Source organism: Amphiura filiformis, chromosome 4 (genome assembly GCF_039555335.1).
Source record: "Amphiura filiformis chromosome 4, Afil_fr2py, whole genome shotgun sequence".
Taxonomy (NCBI): Eukaryota; Metazoa; Echinodermata; class Ophiuroidea; order Amphilepidida; family Amphiuridae; genus Amphiura; species Amphiura filiformis.
Genome location: NC_092631.1, coordinates 30426673 through 30443625, shown reverse-complemented (window position 1 = coordinate 30443625; position 16953 = coordinate 30426673). Strand labels below are relative to the sequence as shown.

Genomic DNA, 16953 nt, shown 5'->3' with positions numbered 1-16953 from the left:
AATCCGGCTTACACCCGCCCAAAATTGATAAAAAGTAGATGAAAAGAACATAAAATGTTTCATTTTGACGAGAGGTGGGGGACACCCATTGTCAATGACGCTAGGGTGTTTTTGTGCTTTAACTTATATCTTGAGAAATTGTCTAAATTGGCCAAAAAATCGTCAATTAACTTTGCTTGCGAGAACAAATGTTAGATCCCGAGCCACAGTGTCATCGACCCTATATCTTCATGGCAGGAATAGCCATGGTAGGTTGAATCCACAGCCACGATTAGCCATTTGGTTCAAACCATTAAAGCTCTTTAGAACTAATAATTAGTCGAGGGACATAACTAAGGCTACTCACAATACCGGGTAATTGATCTTGGTTGTGCGTGAATAAGCTTGTTACTACCCCATTGACGTCAATGGTCATCGACTTTTATACTGCCTACAGTGAGTGCAGCTGTACTACACGCTGTAGTCTATAACCAACGCAATATAAAATGGTCAGATTTTGAGTTCAAAGCGCACGGCCAATTTTCAAAGCGCATTCTAGCGACTATCATATCTGTTCAACACGTATTTTCAGGTGTATGAGACCACATCTGGTTTCTTGAGAAAAATTCATTTGCGGGAGATATTCATCAATTTCTAACCCAGTATTCGAAGATTGATTTTCGTCTGATATCAAAATCGTGCATAGCAATTCACGTGTATCGATCCCGTGTATTCATTTTAGTGTCCCTGCTCCACCAAATAATTATTAGCCAGGCGGTGTCGGTGTGCGAGCCACTGTCATGTCATGCATGTATGTGCAGCTGAGTCCGCTGGCACGATCAGTGCGATATAGTGCTATCATCAGTAGATAGCTTGATTGGTTGATTCTGCAATTTAGTTCAATGTGAAACTTCCCGATATATATTTGTCATGATTGCTTAATAAATAAGAATATTATATGTGGAGATGATAAAGAAACATTACGACGGACTTCATAAATCAGTGTCAAATTTAAAACCGAAGTTGTACATGATTCAGGCATATAAATGAACATCATGATAACCAAGGCGAGTAAACGAGGTACATTCTAGCGCGGTAGCGGTACCTCTTTTCTTGTCATAAATAACGTACCGCTTGTCTTGAGTCCCGGGCTTGAGTCACTGAAATTGCAGTGTAGTAACTGCATGGATTCCTTTCCCCTTTTAACTTTTGTTACCAGTGTGTTATTATTTTTTGAGAAAAATACAAAAATAGTCACAAATGTATCAAGGGGAGTAGTACCACCTTAAACTTTTTGAAGATATCAGCAAAACTTCAGACTTCAGACTCGAGTTAAAACATATGAAATATTATCATTAGGCAATATGCATATAATATTTCAGAATTCTGTACGTTACATACAAATTTCAGCTCTAGGAATCGGCAACACTCATTATTGCATGTAATGTACATGAATGAAAGGCACTCTAACTTTTCGTACCATTCAACATCAAATTATCAAGGATTTTCTGTTTTTGAATCAACAAAAACAAGTTAACACATTTCTTTCGCGTGATTTGAATTCTTAGTATAAAAGTCCCTCTGGCTATCCTCGACAAATTTACCAAAATACCAGCATTGAATAAGAATAGATCTCTAACTGTTGCTCTATATAACAAAATCAACAAAAGAATCATTTGTTCAATCTTATGTTATTGTAACATAAAGAATTGCGGGTGGGAATTCTTTTGTAAATAGGGGCTTTTGATCATTTAGCCGACTTGAGTGAAAGTGATGTATATTAATTGTAAATATACGTGTTTTAAGCCCATAATTGACTTGTTTGCAACATGTTCAGTAATTATACTGGGTATGGTGACTATGGTCTATTCTTTATGAATTCATATTGAACCGACCCTTACGAGTTTCATTTAATATGGACAATCTATATGAACCCTGATAAATGTGACACGATCAAGGGAAATGAGTCGGATGTCGCTAATATTGATTTTGAGATATTGGCAAAGAAAGTGTTAAAATTCTTTTGTTTTATATTGTTTTCAGGTGATTGATAAATTGACCCAACTTCGCAAAGAAAAGTTGTATCAACATGGGGTTTTCAGTTACTGAAAGCTCTAAATGTCCTCTTTAGAATCTTATGTAAAACTCATTTTCGGGCATAGTCGACATGCGACTCATTCCCCTTGATCATGTCACAAATGGTACTCAATTAAATTAATACGTCTCTATGTATTAACGCATCTGAAAAGAAAAAGAAGAAAAAAAACCCATTCAACACATGACGCATGTTAATGCATGATTAATGTCTCGCGTGTCCGGCATTGCACAACCTCTACACTGCAAAAACAGCAGAGCAACACTTAATAAACACTTTAACACTTCATAAACACTTGTTTGTACAGTGAAGGTACAGGGATGTTAATTTATAAACACCAAAACACGTTTAGAAATATGAAGATGTTTATGTTTTTTTAACACAAGATAGTGTTTAAATACATGTTTTAAACACTATCTTGTGTTAAAAAACATAAACATCTTCATATTTCTAAACGTGTTTTGGTGTTTATAAATTAACACCCCTATACCTTCACTGTACAAACAAGTGTTTATGAAGTGTTTATTAAGTGTTGCTCTGCTGTTTTTGCAGTGTAAATGGATCAGGTTGCAAGTGAGGGGTGTTCATTTATAAACACTAAAACGCGTAAAAATATGAAGATGTTTATGTTTTTTATTTTGTTTTTGAAAGGCACACTTTTAACACTCTCATGTTTTAAAAAAACATCTTGATATTGTTTACGTGTTTTAGTGTTTATAATTTTTTTTTTTTTTTTTTAGTTTTACTCAAGAATTTTTTGTTACGTGGTCCGAAAAAATTTGAGCCAAAAAAAACCCCACATGTACACACAAAAAACCCGTTTTTGGTATTTTCTCAACAAAAAAATGAGCTAAAATAGCAGTTTTGACAGATGAATTCATCAAGTTTTTGCCATTCTCAATATGAATACTTTTTTATACATTAGACCAACAATTTAGCAGTTATGAGGCCCGAGTTTCTGTATTGCAGGGTGTAAGGCCAACCTTAACTAATGATATGTTTAAGGTTATACAGGATTTTGAAATTTTGTGTAGGCAAATTGGCTGCACGTAGCCACCTAAAATATTTTGTTTTTCAAAAAATAAACATGGCAGGCCTAAAAATCATACTTCATCTTAAAGTTGACACTCTAATGATTATTATTGTAATACTTTTAACGTCATAGCTCATACACAAATGTACTGTTTGTGTTCAATTTCATGAGCATGAGGTTTTTTGGGAAAGAGGCCAGGAAAATATGGGGAGAGGGTCCGATTTCATTGCGATTTCGGATATGTGTTACAAACAAACCAATGAAATGATGTACCTATTTATTCTTTCGATAGGTCCTCCTGATTTGAAACAGTAAGCTTACATGTTCACAGAATGTCAATGAAAATGATGGGGTAAATGTCGTCTTTTTTGCAACAACAATATTAATTTAGTGTGCCAATATATTGACACAATTATTCCCTACATTATTTCTTTGAAGTATCAGCTAACACATGCATATCAAAATTTTATGAATCAGCTACGGGAAACATTAAAAATAATTTATTTTATCTCAGCATATCAGGCCAAATGGTCCAAAATGGAGTTTTGACATATGCACACATTTTAGTTTCAAGTACTCACATTTTCTGCTATTTCACAGTATCAATTCACAATCCCATAATATTCCAGGTGCAGTGCTCCTGTATTACTACTGATAATCCTTACTGCATGGGAAGTATCAATTGATTTTCACAAAACTTGCAGAAATTGACACATTTCTGCCAAAACTTTCATTTTCTGCCAAAATACTATACTTTGTTGATACAATTTTTTCAATCTACATCTCTCTGAGATGTTTAATATAAACTTCATAAATAAAAATTACAAAACAAAAGACAAGTTGAGTGGAATTTTCACCCTTATGTAACCTTAATGGGTGAAAATTGGCTTCATGTTCTTTTATACCATCAACAGCAATTGTAGTAAAGTAGGCCCTAAACAAGCCCTTCCAGGCCGGGCTTCCACCTCTCATAAATGCACACCGAGTGGAAAAAAGAGTGAAAGAGTGAAATGGAGGACAACCCCTTTTTGACTGGAAAAATTTCACTCTAAAAGGATTGGGAAAAAAAGTAGTCTGTATACTCTCAAAAGAGTGAATATTGCCTAGAGAAAATGTATTTCCTCTCATTTGAGAGTGTTTTCCACTCAAAAACGGGTTGTCCTTCGTTCACCCTGATTCACCCTTTTACATTTTATAGACAGCAGACTTATTCCGTGATTATCCCGTTATTTCCGGGGACATTTAAGGCTTAAGGGGGTACTACACCCCTGGCCAATTTTGTGCCTATTTTTGCATTTTTTCTCAAAAATTATAGCGCATTGGTGACAAGTAAGATATGTATATTATAGGGGCAAAGACTACAACTACTGCACTGAAAATTCAGCAACTCAAGGCAAGTAGTTATTGATTTATTGATCAAATATTGGTTTCCCTCATTTTTGACTGTAACGCCACAACTGCTGTCTGTGCTGAAATAAAATTTCCAGTGCAGTAGTTGTAGTCCTTGCCCCTATAATATACATATCTCACTTGTCACCAATGCGCTCTAATTTTTGAGAAAAATGCAAAAATAGGCACAAAATTGGCTTTTAACTTTTATTACCAAAATTTGTGACTATTTTTGCATTTTTATAAAAAAATAATAAAACACTGGTAACAAAAGTTATGTAGGCCCTATATTATAGGGGCAAGGAATCCAGTGACTCAACTTCACTAGCTTTCACTCAAGACAAGCGGTACGTTATTTAAGAAAAGAGGTACCGCTAGAATGTACCTCATTTCTTAACATTAATGAACCACCTGTCTTGAATCACTGAAATTTCAGTGAAGTTATTGGATTCTTTGCCCCCTATAATATACCTAACTTTTGTTACTAGTGTGTTATTATTTTTTGAGAAGAATGCAATAGTCACAAATTTATCAAGGAGTGTAGTACCCCCTTGGGTGTCACCCTCTCCATTATTGTACAAGGTTTCTTACAATGATAGTGTGACATTATTACAGTTCATTGCACTGACAGTTTTATACGGTACTGTTTGTCATAATGTTTTTGTGTGTAAAGTTTTAATAACACCATAAAAAATTATGTGTGTTTTTTCTTTCAGGAGTACCTCCTACTTCAGGCAGTAGTTTACCGCCCTCACATGGCGTGGACGGTTTACTTGAAAAGAAACCAAGTGAGCTAAGCGAAGACGTTGACGGAGGGCAGTGTGGCAATAAATCGAGCGGTCGTGATTTGCCTGATGTCAACAGCGTCGTTCTCCCAGAAGGTATGCGGTTGCGATTGCGATAGAGTGTCAACAATGATAGTATGCATTGGAGAATGAATTTGGAGAAAACCTTCTGATAATTACAAACACTCGCTGAGCAGCAAGACCTTCCCTCTAAGCTTTTAATCCGATAAGCTGATTATCTGTTTGTTTTCATGGATTGGAAGACATTCTTTAATGCATTACTGAGCTCAATCATCTGAAATTATTGGAGCGTGAGTCACCCAGGCTGGTGGCTCAGCATAGTATTTTATTAAGGTTATTAATTATTTTAAACTGTTGTGATTTGGTAGTTCACAGCATCTTACGAATGGTAGTGAGCTTTGGCAAAAACTGCATTGCTCAATTCATAGCGAGCGTGTAGAAGAATTAAAATATCACAGATATAGGGCCTACGTTTAGCCTATATGTGCTGCGGTTCTTGAGTTAGGTTGTAAAGAGGGCTGAAACAACAACACTTTTGTAAAACGCACATAACTCATTAACAACAATAAATTAAGCAAGTTTGCAAAGTACACGATTTGTAGAATGAACTTTTGCAAAACATCAAGGTGTTAATTTTCAGTAATATATTGATCTAGATAATGAAACTCGATTTTTAGGTTGCTTCGACCAACAATACCTCGTCTACCCTTAACAGAAGGTTTTCTCCAAATTCGTTTCCTAATGGATTTATTAGGCCTAAACAGGGGAGTAGGCCTACCTAGCTTTCGCGGTCGGGTAGGGCCGGGAGAAAAATAGCCATTTCTTCCGCGGTTTAGGTGGGGAGGAGACTGGTGGGGAGGGGGAAAGGACGAACAAATATCCTGGTTGTTGCATCAATGCATTAGGCCAGGGACCTATCGGCGCGGTGCTACATACTATATACCCGGGCTATACCGGTTTTTTTTTAAAAGATTGCATTGGGACATCGACAATTGCGCGTAGCGCACAAAAATGTGGTATTTTATTATTTTGGCCCATATGATCGAGGTAAATCTTGGTGGGAATTGGGCTCCCCCCCTTTGCTATTCCTTTGCCTTTGCTTTTCCTTTGCATTTCCGATTCTCTCCATTAATTCTTTGTTTGTCAGATGGTAGCACTCTCAGTTTCTTTTTTTGTTAAGGTTACTCTGCCCCGCCCCCGGTTACTACTACTGGCCTTAATTAATAAAGTAGAGTTTTGCGGTACGAATTATAAACAGGCAAAGCATTTTGCAAATTGTATACCAAATAATAATTCAAATATGAAAAAAAAAATCGCGACCCTATTTTTTTCTTCAGATTTTAGGCTCGTTCAAAAAGCGCTAAACAATCTTCTTTTTTTTAAAGATATCTTATAAAGAATTGAATACGGTACATGGACACTGAGAGTATTCAGTCCTTCGGAGGGGATGTAACGTTGAGGTATTGAAGCCAAATTTGTTCGATGGATCGACTAATTAATCAGAAAGATAAATGTAGTTAGATTTTCACAATTAATTGATATTTCACCAAGCCGTCGATTCTCGTCGATCGCGGACGGCTTTAGGCAATGGAGCCAAATTCGTTCGATCTTAAGATCGGAAGAATTTGGCTCCATTGCCTCAAGCCGTGCTATAGGCCTACTTAGTGCCAGAACCGTGCACCGTAGACGAAATGTACTAGGCCTATTATAACGCTAAATATATTAGTTAAATTCGAATAACTTTGGATGTGTTTTATTAACAGGTATTACGATCATCAAGTCCATAGTAGGAGGCAGCATTCATCATAGTGCCTTTTGTCAGCAAACGATTATTCCTAAAGGCACTCGATTTGGACCATTCACTGGCAAGATTGTCCACCCCAGCGAGGTAAAAGCTAATGATGATGCCAATTATATGTGGGAGGTATGTATATATTATAGGCAGCGTTCCAAATAAGCCTATCGCAGTGCAATTTGTACCCCAAAATTCGCCTGTTGCCACACAACTTTGAAAGTGTGGTGCAATTGCAATACCATATTGTTCTGACTTAATGTGCTGCTTGTCTGAGACTGCACTTCAAATTGCTCTGCGCCAAATGAAATTGCGCCACCACATCTTTCAAAATGGGGTGAAAAAGTGAAGTGCACCCCAAGGTAAAAAAAATAATTCGAAAGCAACTATATTATTTCACTGACTTATACCGCCTACTTATAGGCGGCGAAAGCGGGGAGGTGGGGGAGATTTTTTATCCCCCTTAAAAGCTCTTAAAATCCTCATAGAAGAATAATTAAAGCAATAATTGCCCCGTGCATCTTCCTATAGGCCCACCAAAGTTCATCTTCATCATGTTCATATTGGGCTGGTTAAAATGATCTGAAATTGAAAATAAAAATGCACGCTTCGTGATCGAACGGTCAATCAATCACAGCCAGGAATTCGGTCCCATAAACTATATATTATTCATCATAGAAAATCATATCTAAGTTACTTTAATACACTTGCTAATGAAACATAAAATTCATTTTTACAGATATTCATGGACGGGAAGTTGAGTCATTTTATAGATGGCCGCAATGTGTCCGGCAACTGGCTGAGTTATGTCAACTGTGCTCGTCATGCTCGTGAACAGAATTTGATAGCCACACAAACGGGAGAGAGTATCTACTACGAGGCATGCAAAGATATACCAAGGGTAAGAATGGGTGGGCACTTATAGATGAGTTAACTTATGACGTCATTGCCTGCCAGTATGCAAGCGAATCATATTTTGTTCAGGACACGTGTTTTTGAAAGTCCCGCCACATCACAATAAGGCTATTGAACATGGTTGCAGTGCAGTTCGCTCAACGGCTCAAGCATACTAGTCCCTTGCCTTTGTTGATAAAAATTGAGCTCAACTCATCTATAGGCCTAAAGATGATTTGATAAAAGAAAACAAATAATGATATTGAAACACCGTCATAATCGATAACAAATAATGGTTTATGTGATCATGGGATGGGAGAGGGGACCTGACCAAGAGACAACTCAACTCGTATATAACAAGAACAAACGTCGATTAGAAAATAAAAACATCTGTGCCGTGTTACTTTGACTTATCGCAGGGAACTGAACTTTTGGTATGGTATGGTGATGGCTATTGGCAGATAATGGGTATACCTATTGCATTGAAGGACATGAATAGGACAGAAACTGCCGAGAACCAGGCTAATGAACAAAGTAAGTGATTTACTTTAAGTTTGAAGAAAGTAGAACCATCGAATAAAAGGAAAGGAGGAAAGTCGAAACTTGTCGACATGGACCAACGAGGGACTCAAAATAAGGAAAGAGCGCCCTGCTCGCCGAACCGATGAAGTCGTCTGCTCAAGGTTGCTTGTTGCCGGTTCATCATAGTGCCCACCATGAAATGAAAAACAGCACCAAATATTACCAAATTAGCCAAGGGATCTACTCTTTTGTATAAACACATTAAATTTCCCTGTGTTTAATATACCCTTTATTTTTTGTAATTATTGCCAAATTAAAGGAACGCAAGCAAATCCTCTAAATCTGATAGGTTTCGTCATGTGTTGCCCGATAAATTCCACAGTATAGAATTTCTGTGTCAACTGGAAGCATGGACGAATAACTAGATCCCCGTACTAGATTTGAGTTGCCTTACGCTATTACAATGATACAGAGTAAAGTTGAAGGTGTTAAAATTATTTGTAATTCATTTAAATTTATTTATCCATACAACTTACAAGTAAATTCAGTTTGTATAGTATTTGGTGTTGTTTTTGTTAGGTCCCTTCATTTTGTGTGCGGTTATTCAGCGTGTGATTTTCATGATGAAAGGGCAACGTATTAGCTCGAGCTCAGCGATCTACGTGTATCTATGCCGCCAATTTTTGTGTAATACATAATTATGCAGATATGACACTTCACTTAAGGAATAAGTATAGTCCGTCCAATGTTTGGAAGATTATGGTAGAATTGCGAGATATGTTGGTGCAGATAACTATACATTTTTACTGTGTTACGATGTGCAATGATCTTATACGCAAGGCTGGGAATACCCCAAATTGGTCCTGAGTTCAACCATAATCTAAATATTAAATCCACCAACTGTTTACTCTTCCAAACCCTACGCTTAATTTTAACCATCAAGTTTAAACTTTTAAAGAAAGTTAAAACTTGTTGAATTGGTTAAAATTGTGTGTTTGGCACCTGGTCATCCGTGTTGGTTAAAATTATAACATGTGTTCTAACAGTGTAGCCGTTAGTATAATTTGGATATGGTTGCCTTCTCAGTCACTCACTTCAAAAAGTATTTTTATTAGCACATACAATTCCGTGTTGTTTAACAATAGTTATTTAACCTATATATTAATGCAGACAAGGAGGGGTACCAATGTGATAGATGTGGCAAAGTTTTCGCCTATAAGGACTACCGTGACAAGCATCTTAAATACACACGATGTGTGGACAAAGGTGACAGAAAATTCCCCTGTCACTTGTGTACCAGATCCTTTGAAAAGCGAGATAGGTTACGAATACACATCCTACATGTGCATCAGAAACATCGGCCTCATAAATGCACTGTCTGCGGAAAGAGTTTCTCACAGGTAGGTAGGTAGGTCAGTCAGACTATTCTGGTCAGACCACAATTGAAATGTTGTTTAGTAGCTTTTAGTCTATGCCAGAGTCTATGCCATATCAGTGTGAGGTGTCCTCGGTAAAAGCTTTGGAACTACTTACGTCAAGAATGTTTGTGCTATATGCACCTACACACAGGGGTTTGTTCTATTGTGGCATGCACGGATCTATACCGTAAAATGGGGTAACTTTGGGCACTTTTCAGAGTTTTTAAACCACTGCTTCCAAACAAAACCAATTATATTTCTAATTAACTCTTTTTTTGACATTAGGGTTCCCTTCTACACCTTGAAGTTGAAAAAGATTTTTTAATAATTTTGTAAGGGTGCCCTAGGGGTTAAAAATTACCTGACCAAAGTTACCCCGCCTTTGGGGTAACTTTGGTCACAGTAGGCCTATTACATTCCATGAAGTAAAAAAAATTAAAAAAATTGATCTTCGCTGAATATGGGCAAGTTGTTGTTTTTTGTGACATTTGACACCTTGCAAAATTAATCAAACACACATCCTTGCTCACAAATATCGATTTTTATTTTTTCTGAAAAAAATGTAAAAAAATGCTGATTTTTGGTCAAAAATCCGCTTTTTTCGTAAATTTCAAGGAAATTACACATGAGCGACTATTATTTCTTCCAAATATATTTCTTAACAAATTGACACCAAATATGACTAAAAACAATATTGCTGTACGAAAATATGACCATTTAAAAAAATATATTTGACCGACCAAAGTTACCCCGCTGACCGAAGTTACTCCATTTTACGGTATGTGCTCTTCTTTTTGGCATGAATCTTCTTTTCTGGTTTGTTCTTGTTGTACTTTCTTGTTTTGGTTCTAGTTCTTTATTCAAATTCCTGTTTCGAGGATCCCGACGGAAACAAGTATTTTTAACATTAAACTGGGCTCTCCTTCATGTCCTTGGTGTTATCAACACATTTTCTTGTGCAATATTTATATGATTTAAAATTCTGTAATGAGCCGGCGTTTTAGTTATTATATAATCATTCCTATTTAATGTCTATTTGTAGGTTTGTCAGTGCACAATATTACGTTTTTAATCATTAACTTCAAATACAATTGAAATGAATACGACACTGCAAAAACAGCGTTTAGAAATTAAACACTTTTCTACACACAATGTTGCCTTCACTTTGTAAACACGTTTAGAAGCTAAACATCCTGTCAAATGTCTGAACATTGATCAGTGGTGGTGTATAATTTCTAAACATCTGACATCCATATTCAAAAAATAACGTTTCTAAACACGTTCTTGCCTTCACTTTCTAAACACTGTTTTTGCAGTGTAGACTTTACTTCACAAAAAGCTGTTTACAATACGTTTGTGCTATATTCATATTCCACACAATACAATGGATATATTTGTGTGAATTTTTTCAATATATATATGTATTGTGTCAAATGTCTTCTATATTCAGTATAGTAGATAACTGTTTGGTCACCCGATGTTCACACTATCCTCAGTTGATAGAGGTATTAGTGTCATTTGTGCTATCTTCAGTAGATAGCTAATTAGTGTCTCGCCATGTTTGCAATATCGTATAGTACCATACAATAATTATATTTTTGCAACACAACGTACGAGGGGGTATCAAAAAGTTTTAGAAATCGCCCAGAAGTGAAAGAGCTATATCAATGAAATTTTGTCAGTGCAATTACTGGTCCTTATGTACATTATGATCCAAAAATGGTCTCATAGGTATGTTTACTTTTTTTACAGGTGGCACTAGATGCCAATAACCCGCTGCCCCAGTTACTGCGCATAAACTGCAAGATTGAGAAAATTGAGGCAAGCAGCATTATTAAGATCCTGCTTTTGAAGGGTTGCAGTGCCTAGAAAATTGATGATGAAATGAAAGTTATCTTCGGTGGTGATTGTGATATGTCACTGTCGCTCTTTGGAAAAGGAATTTTTATTTCATCACAGATTTTCTGGGCACTGTAACCCTTAAAATGGAACTTAATCATACTACATGCCTCAATTTTCTCCATTTTGCTGGTTATGTGGTAACATAGGCAGGTAGTGACATCTAGCTCCTGTAAAGAAAAGTAAACATACTTATGAGACCATTTTTGCACCATAGTGTACATAAGGACCAGTGATTGCACTGACAAAATTTCATTGATATAGCTCTTTTACTTCTGTGCGATTTCTAAAACTTTTTGATACCCCCTCGTATACAGCAACATACAACGTTTACCTGAAAACGTTTAAATATCGGGTTATATAAAGAGTATAAAAACGTTTTAATAACATTCAATGAACATTTTTGAAAACGTGATGCAAAAAAACATTGTAACAGAATGTTATTTAGGTGTCGACAAAATATTTTGCAAAAATGTTTGCCCAAAATATTTAACAATAACGTTTTAAAACGTATTCATGACCTTTATATAAACCTACATTTTAATGTTATTGAATAAATGTTTTTTTGTGTTTGCTGGGCTATCTTCAGTAGACAGCTGCGTAATGTTGCACAGCTAGAAGTATGTCCTTGATATTCAATAAAGCCATACGATCTTCTTATTATGTATGGTTGAAATATGAAATTTGGTCAAACCTGATATTTGTAATTTATTTATTTATTAATTCTTTCTTTAACCAGGGTAGCCCTTTCAGTAACTGGTACTGATCTCCAAGGGGGCCCTGAGTGACAATTTACAAAACACAATATGATAATAGAAGTTGATAAAAATTAAAAGCAATGCATGGAAGCAAAAGTTACATAAATACAGTATTTACATTATACATCAGGTCAAGTAATAATTACATTATACAGTAATAGAATTATAACATTGTACAAGTTTGGCAATCAAATAGGAAGTAAAAGACAAAAATTATATAAATTTGTGGAATTTGATCAATCAAATAATTTAGTCAAATCATAATTTTGAAATACAGTTTTTAAAAGTATGAACGGTCATTGAATCAAAGTTTCCACGGATGTCTTGAGGGAGTTCATTCCAAGCATAACATGATCTGTAGTGAAAAGTTCTCCCATCAGGATTTATGTTCTATTTTGGAATGACAAGAGAATTGAAAGTTTGGCTTCTAGTTTACACAATATGTCCCAACTTACACGGTTTAACTGAAATCAGCCAAATTCGCTGTTTATCAGGTCAACAGAGCAATTTTGACATAATGTCACACATTATCAATGATTATGAGACCCCATCGAACGCCATGTTAAACGGCCAAAATAGAGTGTTTTATTGTAGGCAACTATGTAGGATCCTTTCCCATCGTGCAAGACAAGTCACGTATCGTGTTGTAACTGTGCTGGGATTCGTACCAGGGTCTATCGATCAAAGTATTAAGCGTGCATCTCAATGCATTATACAAATGGATGGAATCCGTTTCCAGCCTTCATGGTCCCTGAGTATAGATATAGAATGAGTGTAATAATCAGTTTAGTTTTTAATTAACCATCATATTTTGCTCCCCAGTCATGCATCTGATTAACCATTATATTTACACTTTTCTTCCCCAGTCATCAAGTTTGAATAAGCATCTTCGCGTTCATAGTGGTGAGCGTCCATACAAGTGTGTTTATTGCAGCAAGGCATTCACTGCGTCAAGTATTCTGAGAACTCACATCCGTCAACATAGGTAAGTTTCAAATAGGCTACATGAACATTTCTTTCTGTGAATGGGTAATGTGACTTTTTAGCGTTATAAAGCGACTATTTAGGTTATTTTTTGGTCAATAGTTTTGTTCAAAATATTTTTAGAGACAGTGAATGTAAAATTTGTTTAAAATAACAGACACAAATAAATTATTTGGCTTTTTTCATACCAAAACTGTAAAACTCACGATAAAGCTAAAAAGTTTGTTTTCTATAGGCTGCGCACATTTCGTTTTCGAGAGAAATTTTACCACATTTCATTATTTTTATTACATTTCATTTTTGTTTACAAGCAATATGAATTCTCTTGATAATTGATATCCTGTGAAAATGAATCTATAATTTTCTTAAAACTATCAATCTATAATTTTCTTAAAAGAACCAATTGCCAATAAATTTAAGGCACTCACACCATACATCCTGACTCTTAAAATAATTACAAATTAAAATTTAAAGACACATTTCTCATTTAGGTTATCAGACAACCTATAACCTTGATTTTTTAAAATCCAAATGCAAACGAGATAATGCTAATAGTAGAGAGGCTACTTTGAGGTTTTTGAGGTACAACTTCATCTTCCATGCTAAGTGCATGGTGTTTCTTCTGTCTTTGGCATAATGCTTACTTTATTGGTCAATATTCATCTTTATTTCTACATTATTTTAACATTTATTTATTTACATATTTATCTATTTGCAGTGGTGAGCGTCCATTTAAGTGTAAATTCTGCGGCAAGGCATTCGCGTCTCACGCGGCACATGACAGTCATGTGCGAAGAACCCATACCAAAGAACGGCCGCATATTTGTGATTTGTGTGGCAAAGCATTTTCACAAACATACGAACTGAAATTCCATATGAATATTCACACTGGTAAGTTGGACATTACTTCTACTCCAGATTCGTGAAAAATACACGTATTAAGGGGTACTACACCCCTGGCCAATTTTGTGCCTATTTTTGCATTTTCTCAAAAATTATAGCGCATTGGTGACAAGTAAGATATGTATATTATAGGGCAAGGATTACAACTACTGTACTGAAAATTCATCAACTCAAGCCAAGTAGTTATTGATTTATTGATCAAATATTGGTTTTCCTCATTTTCGACTGTAACTCCACAACTGTTGTCTGTGTTGAAATAAAATTACCAGTGCAGTAGTTGTAGTCCTTGCCCCTATAATATACATATCTTACTTGTCAACAATGCGCTATAATTTTTGAGAAAAATGCAAAAATAGGCATAAATTTGGGCAGGGGTGTAGTACCCCCTTAAAAGGGACATATCTGACAGTGAAAACTAATATATTGTGTAAAAGAAATGCAATTCTATTTCTTATGGAAATATTACGTTATGGCTTTAACTAATTCGCATCTCATGATTCTACTCTCCATTACAGAAAGATACATCACTCAATTTTTGAGATTAATAAAATATTATCACCTTCTGCCAAAAGAAACACAGCTCAATCCTAATTATTACACTTACTGGCAATAATAAAAGTTAAACTTCACTATTTGGCCAAATTTATGAATTATGGGCCACAAACATAATAATATCTCCAGCTAGTGATAGCTATGTTTCATTAGGCAGAATAGGATAATGTTTTTTAATCCAAAAAATAATGGAGAGTAGAGTCATGAGATGCGAATTAGTTAAAGCCATAACGTAATATTTCCATAAGAAATAGAATTGTATTTCTTTTACACAATATGTTAATTTCACTGTCAGATATGTCCCCTTTTAAGTTGGACCCAAACAGATGAGGCAATACAGAGAAAATCGTTATTTAATTCCAGCATATGTCGCCAAAATGAAACCAATATTTGGGGCGTGGAGAAAAACTACAAAAAAGAAGGGATTTTTTTTAAAAAGAAAAATTAATAAATCAATTTTTAGTCTGGAAAAATTCGGCGAAATCTGATTTTTTTCTTCTCAAAATACCATAAATATAGACCTACCAAGTCGAGAATAACAACAAAAAAATCGTATTTTGCATTTGTTTTCAAACCACTCGTGAGCTTTGAGACAAACTTTTTTTGGGCCTCAAAACTGACATGAAAATAACGTACGGTCTGTTCAAGAGTTAAATGATCCTAAAGACAATGCATGCAGAGTTTTTATGCATGAGAACAAGGGGAAAAAAGATTGCATTCCAAAGCCTCCATCCAGTCCATGCAGATGAGATGACAACTTGACCAACAGTTGCGCAAAGAATTGGATAGGCCCCTACAAAGGAAAAAGCGAGATGTCCTCAGAACATCTTATAGCTTGGACTGCCTTTGGGTATGAAAGTTCATCCCAGCTCGATGTATATATGAAAAAAACCTGCTAACGTTTATACAGGCAACAACGCACCCCTATCATTGTTTCCCTCAACTTAACTTGCAGTATGGAATATTACAATGGCTACATCAAATTTTTTCAAAAGAAAAAAAACACCTAAAAACTTATCTAGTTTTATTTCTTTGTTATTCTGTTTTAAAGGTCAGACCACTTACTCATGCAATAAATGCGGATGCATTTTCGACACACCATCATCACGTGACCAACATCAACTCAATCTCAACTGCGCAACACCAGCGATGGCTACTCCCGACAACACACACACCGACATTATTACCGACACTGCGTGCATTTCACAATTTTACACAGCGATCAAGTAACCATGACAGCGGATTGTTTACCAACTTATCATCTTGATAACAACTCAAACACGTTGGATAATCCATATCAGTATTATGCCAAAAGTTGTAAATAATTTGTTGCGCCATATTAATATTGAAAATTAGATTTGAGTCATGTCGCGTCAATTCCTTAACTTTGAAAGAGTTGATTGTATCATCCCGATAATCGTCTTATTATGATCACCCATACGAACGAATTATATTCGTCAATTTGTAAGTGTACACATAGGCCTACTCTATGTAGTCAAGTAGAAGTTGCGTGTGACTATTTAAAACATTTTCTTGTTTGATGCCTAACAAAATTGCTCCGATTTGGTTAAAAATATAACAGAATAATTCCTATGGTCACAATGATTCAGAATAATGACCAATCTTGCTGGAGTTAGCGAAAAGGTCAAAGATTGAAATTTAGGCACAACATGGGTCAAGCAAAGAACTTTATCAGATTGTTATCCGCAATTAGTTTCAAAATAAAATGTTTGTCGTGTTATAATAATTCAGAAAAAAAATTGTTTTTACTGTGGACGACGCTACATTTCGTTACCTAGGTAACATGGGAAAATGTAAACATAATTTGGATTCAACGGGCCCATAACTTATTTTGTTGACTTACAATGGTAAAGAAACATCGAAAGTAGTGCAAATTATTTCTTTTTTTGAATTAACATTACAAGATAA

General features: G+C 35.5%; 1 protein-coding gene across 2 annotated transcripts in view; it reads left to right on the top strand.

The window, feature by feature from the left end:
• LOC140150790 (uncharacterized) overlaps positions 1-16497 on the top strand; it is a 29842-nt gene extending 13345 nt beyond the window's left edge. Inside the window, exons 3-10 of one of the 2 annotated variants that reach the window (XM_072172914.1) lie at positions 5213-5377; positions 7066-7226; positions 7834-7995; positions 8408-8522; positions 9681-9910; positions 13452-13570; positions 14288-14460; positions 16076-16497. In XM_072172914.1, coding sequence (XP_072029015.1) covers positions 5213-5377; positions 7066-7226; positions 7834-7995; positions 8408-8522; positions 9681-9910; positions 13452-13570; positions 14288-14460; positions 16076-16254 — 1304 coding nt within the window. In that variant the 3' untranslated portion in view covers positions 16255-16497. Of the gene's footprint in view, positions 1-5212; positions 5378-7065; positions 7227-7833; positions 7996-8407; positions 8523-9680; positions 9915-13451; positions 13571-14287; positions 14461-16075 lie in introns of those variants that run through there. The other variant, XR_011858846.1, reaches the window with a different exon arrangement.
• Positions 16498-16953: the final 456 nt, after the last annotated feature.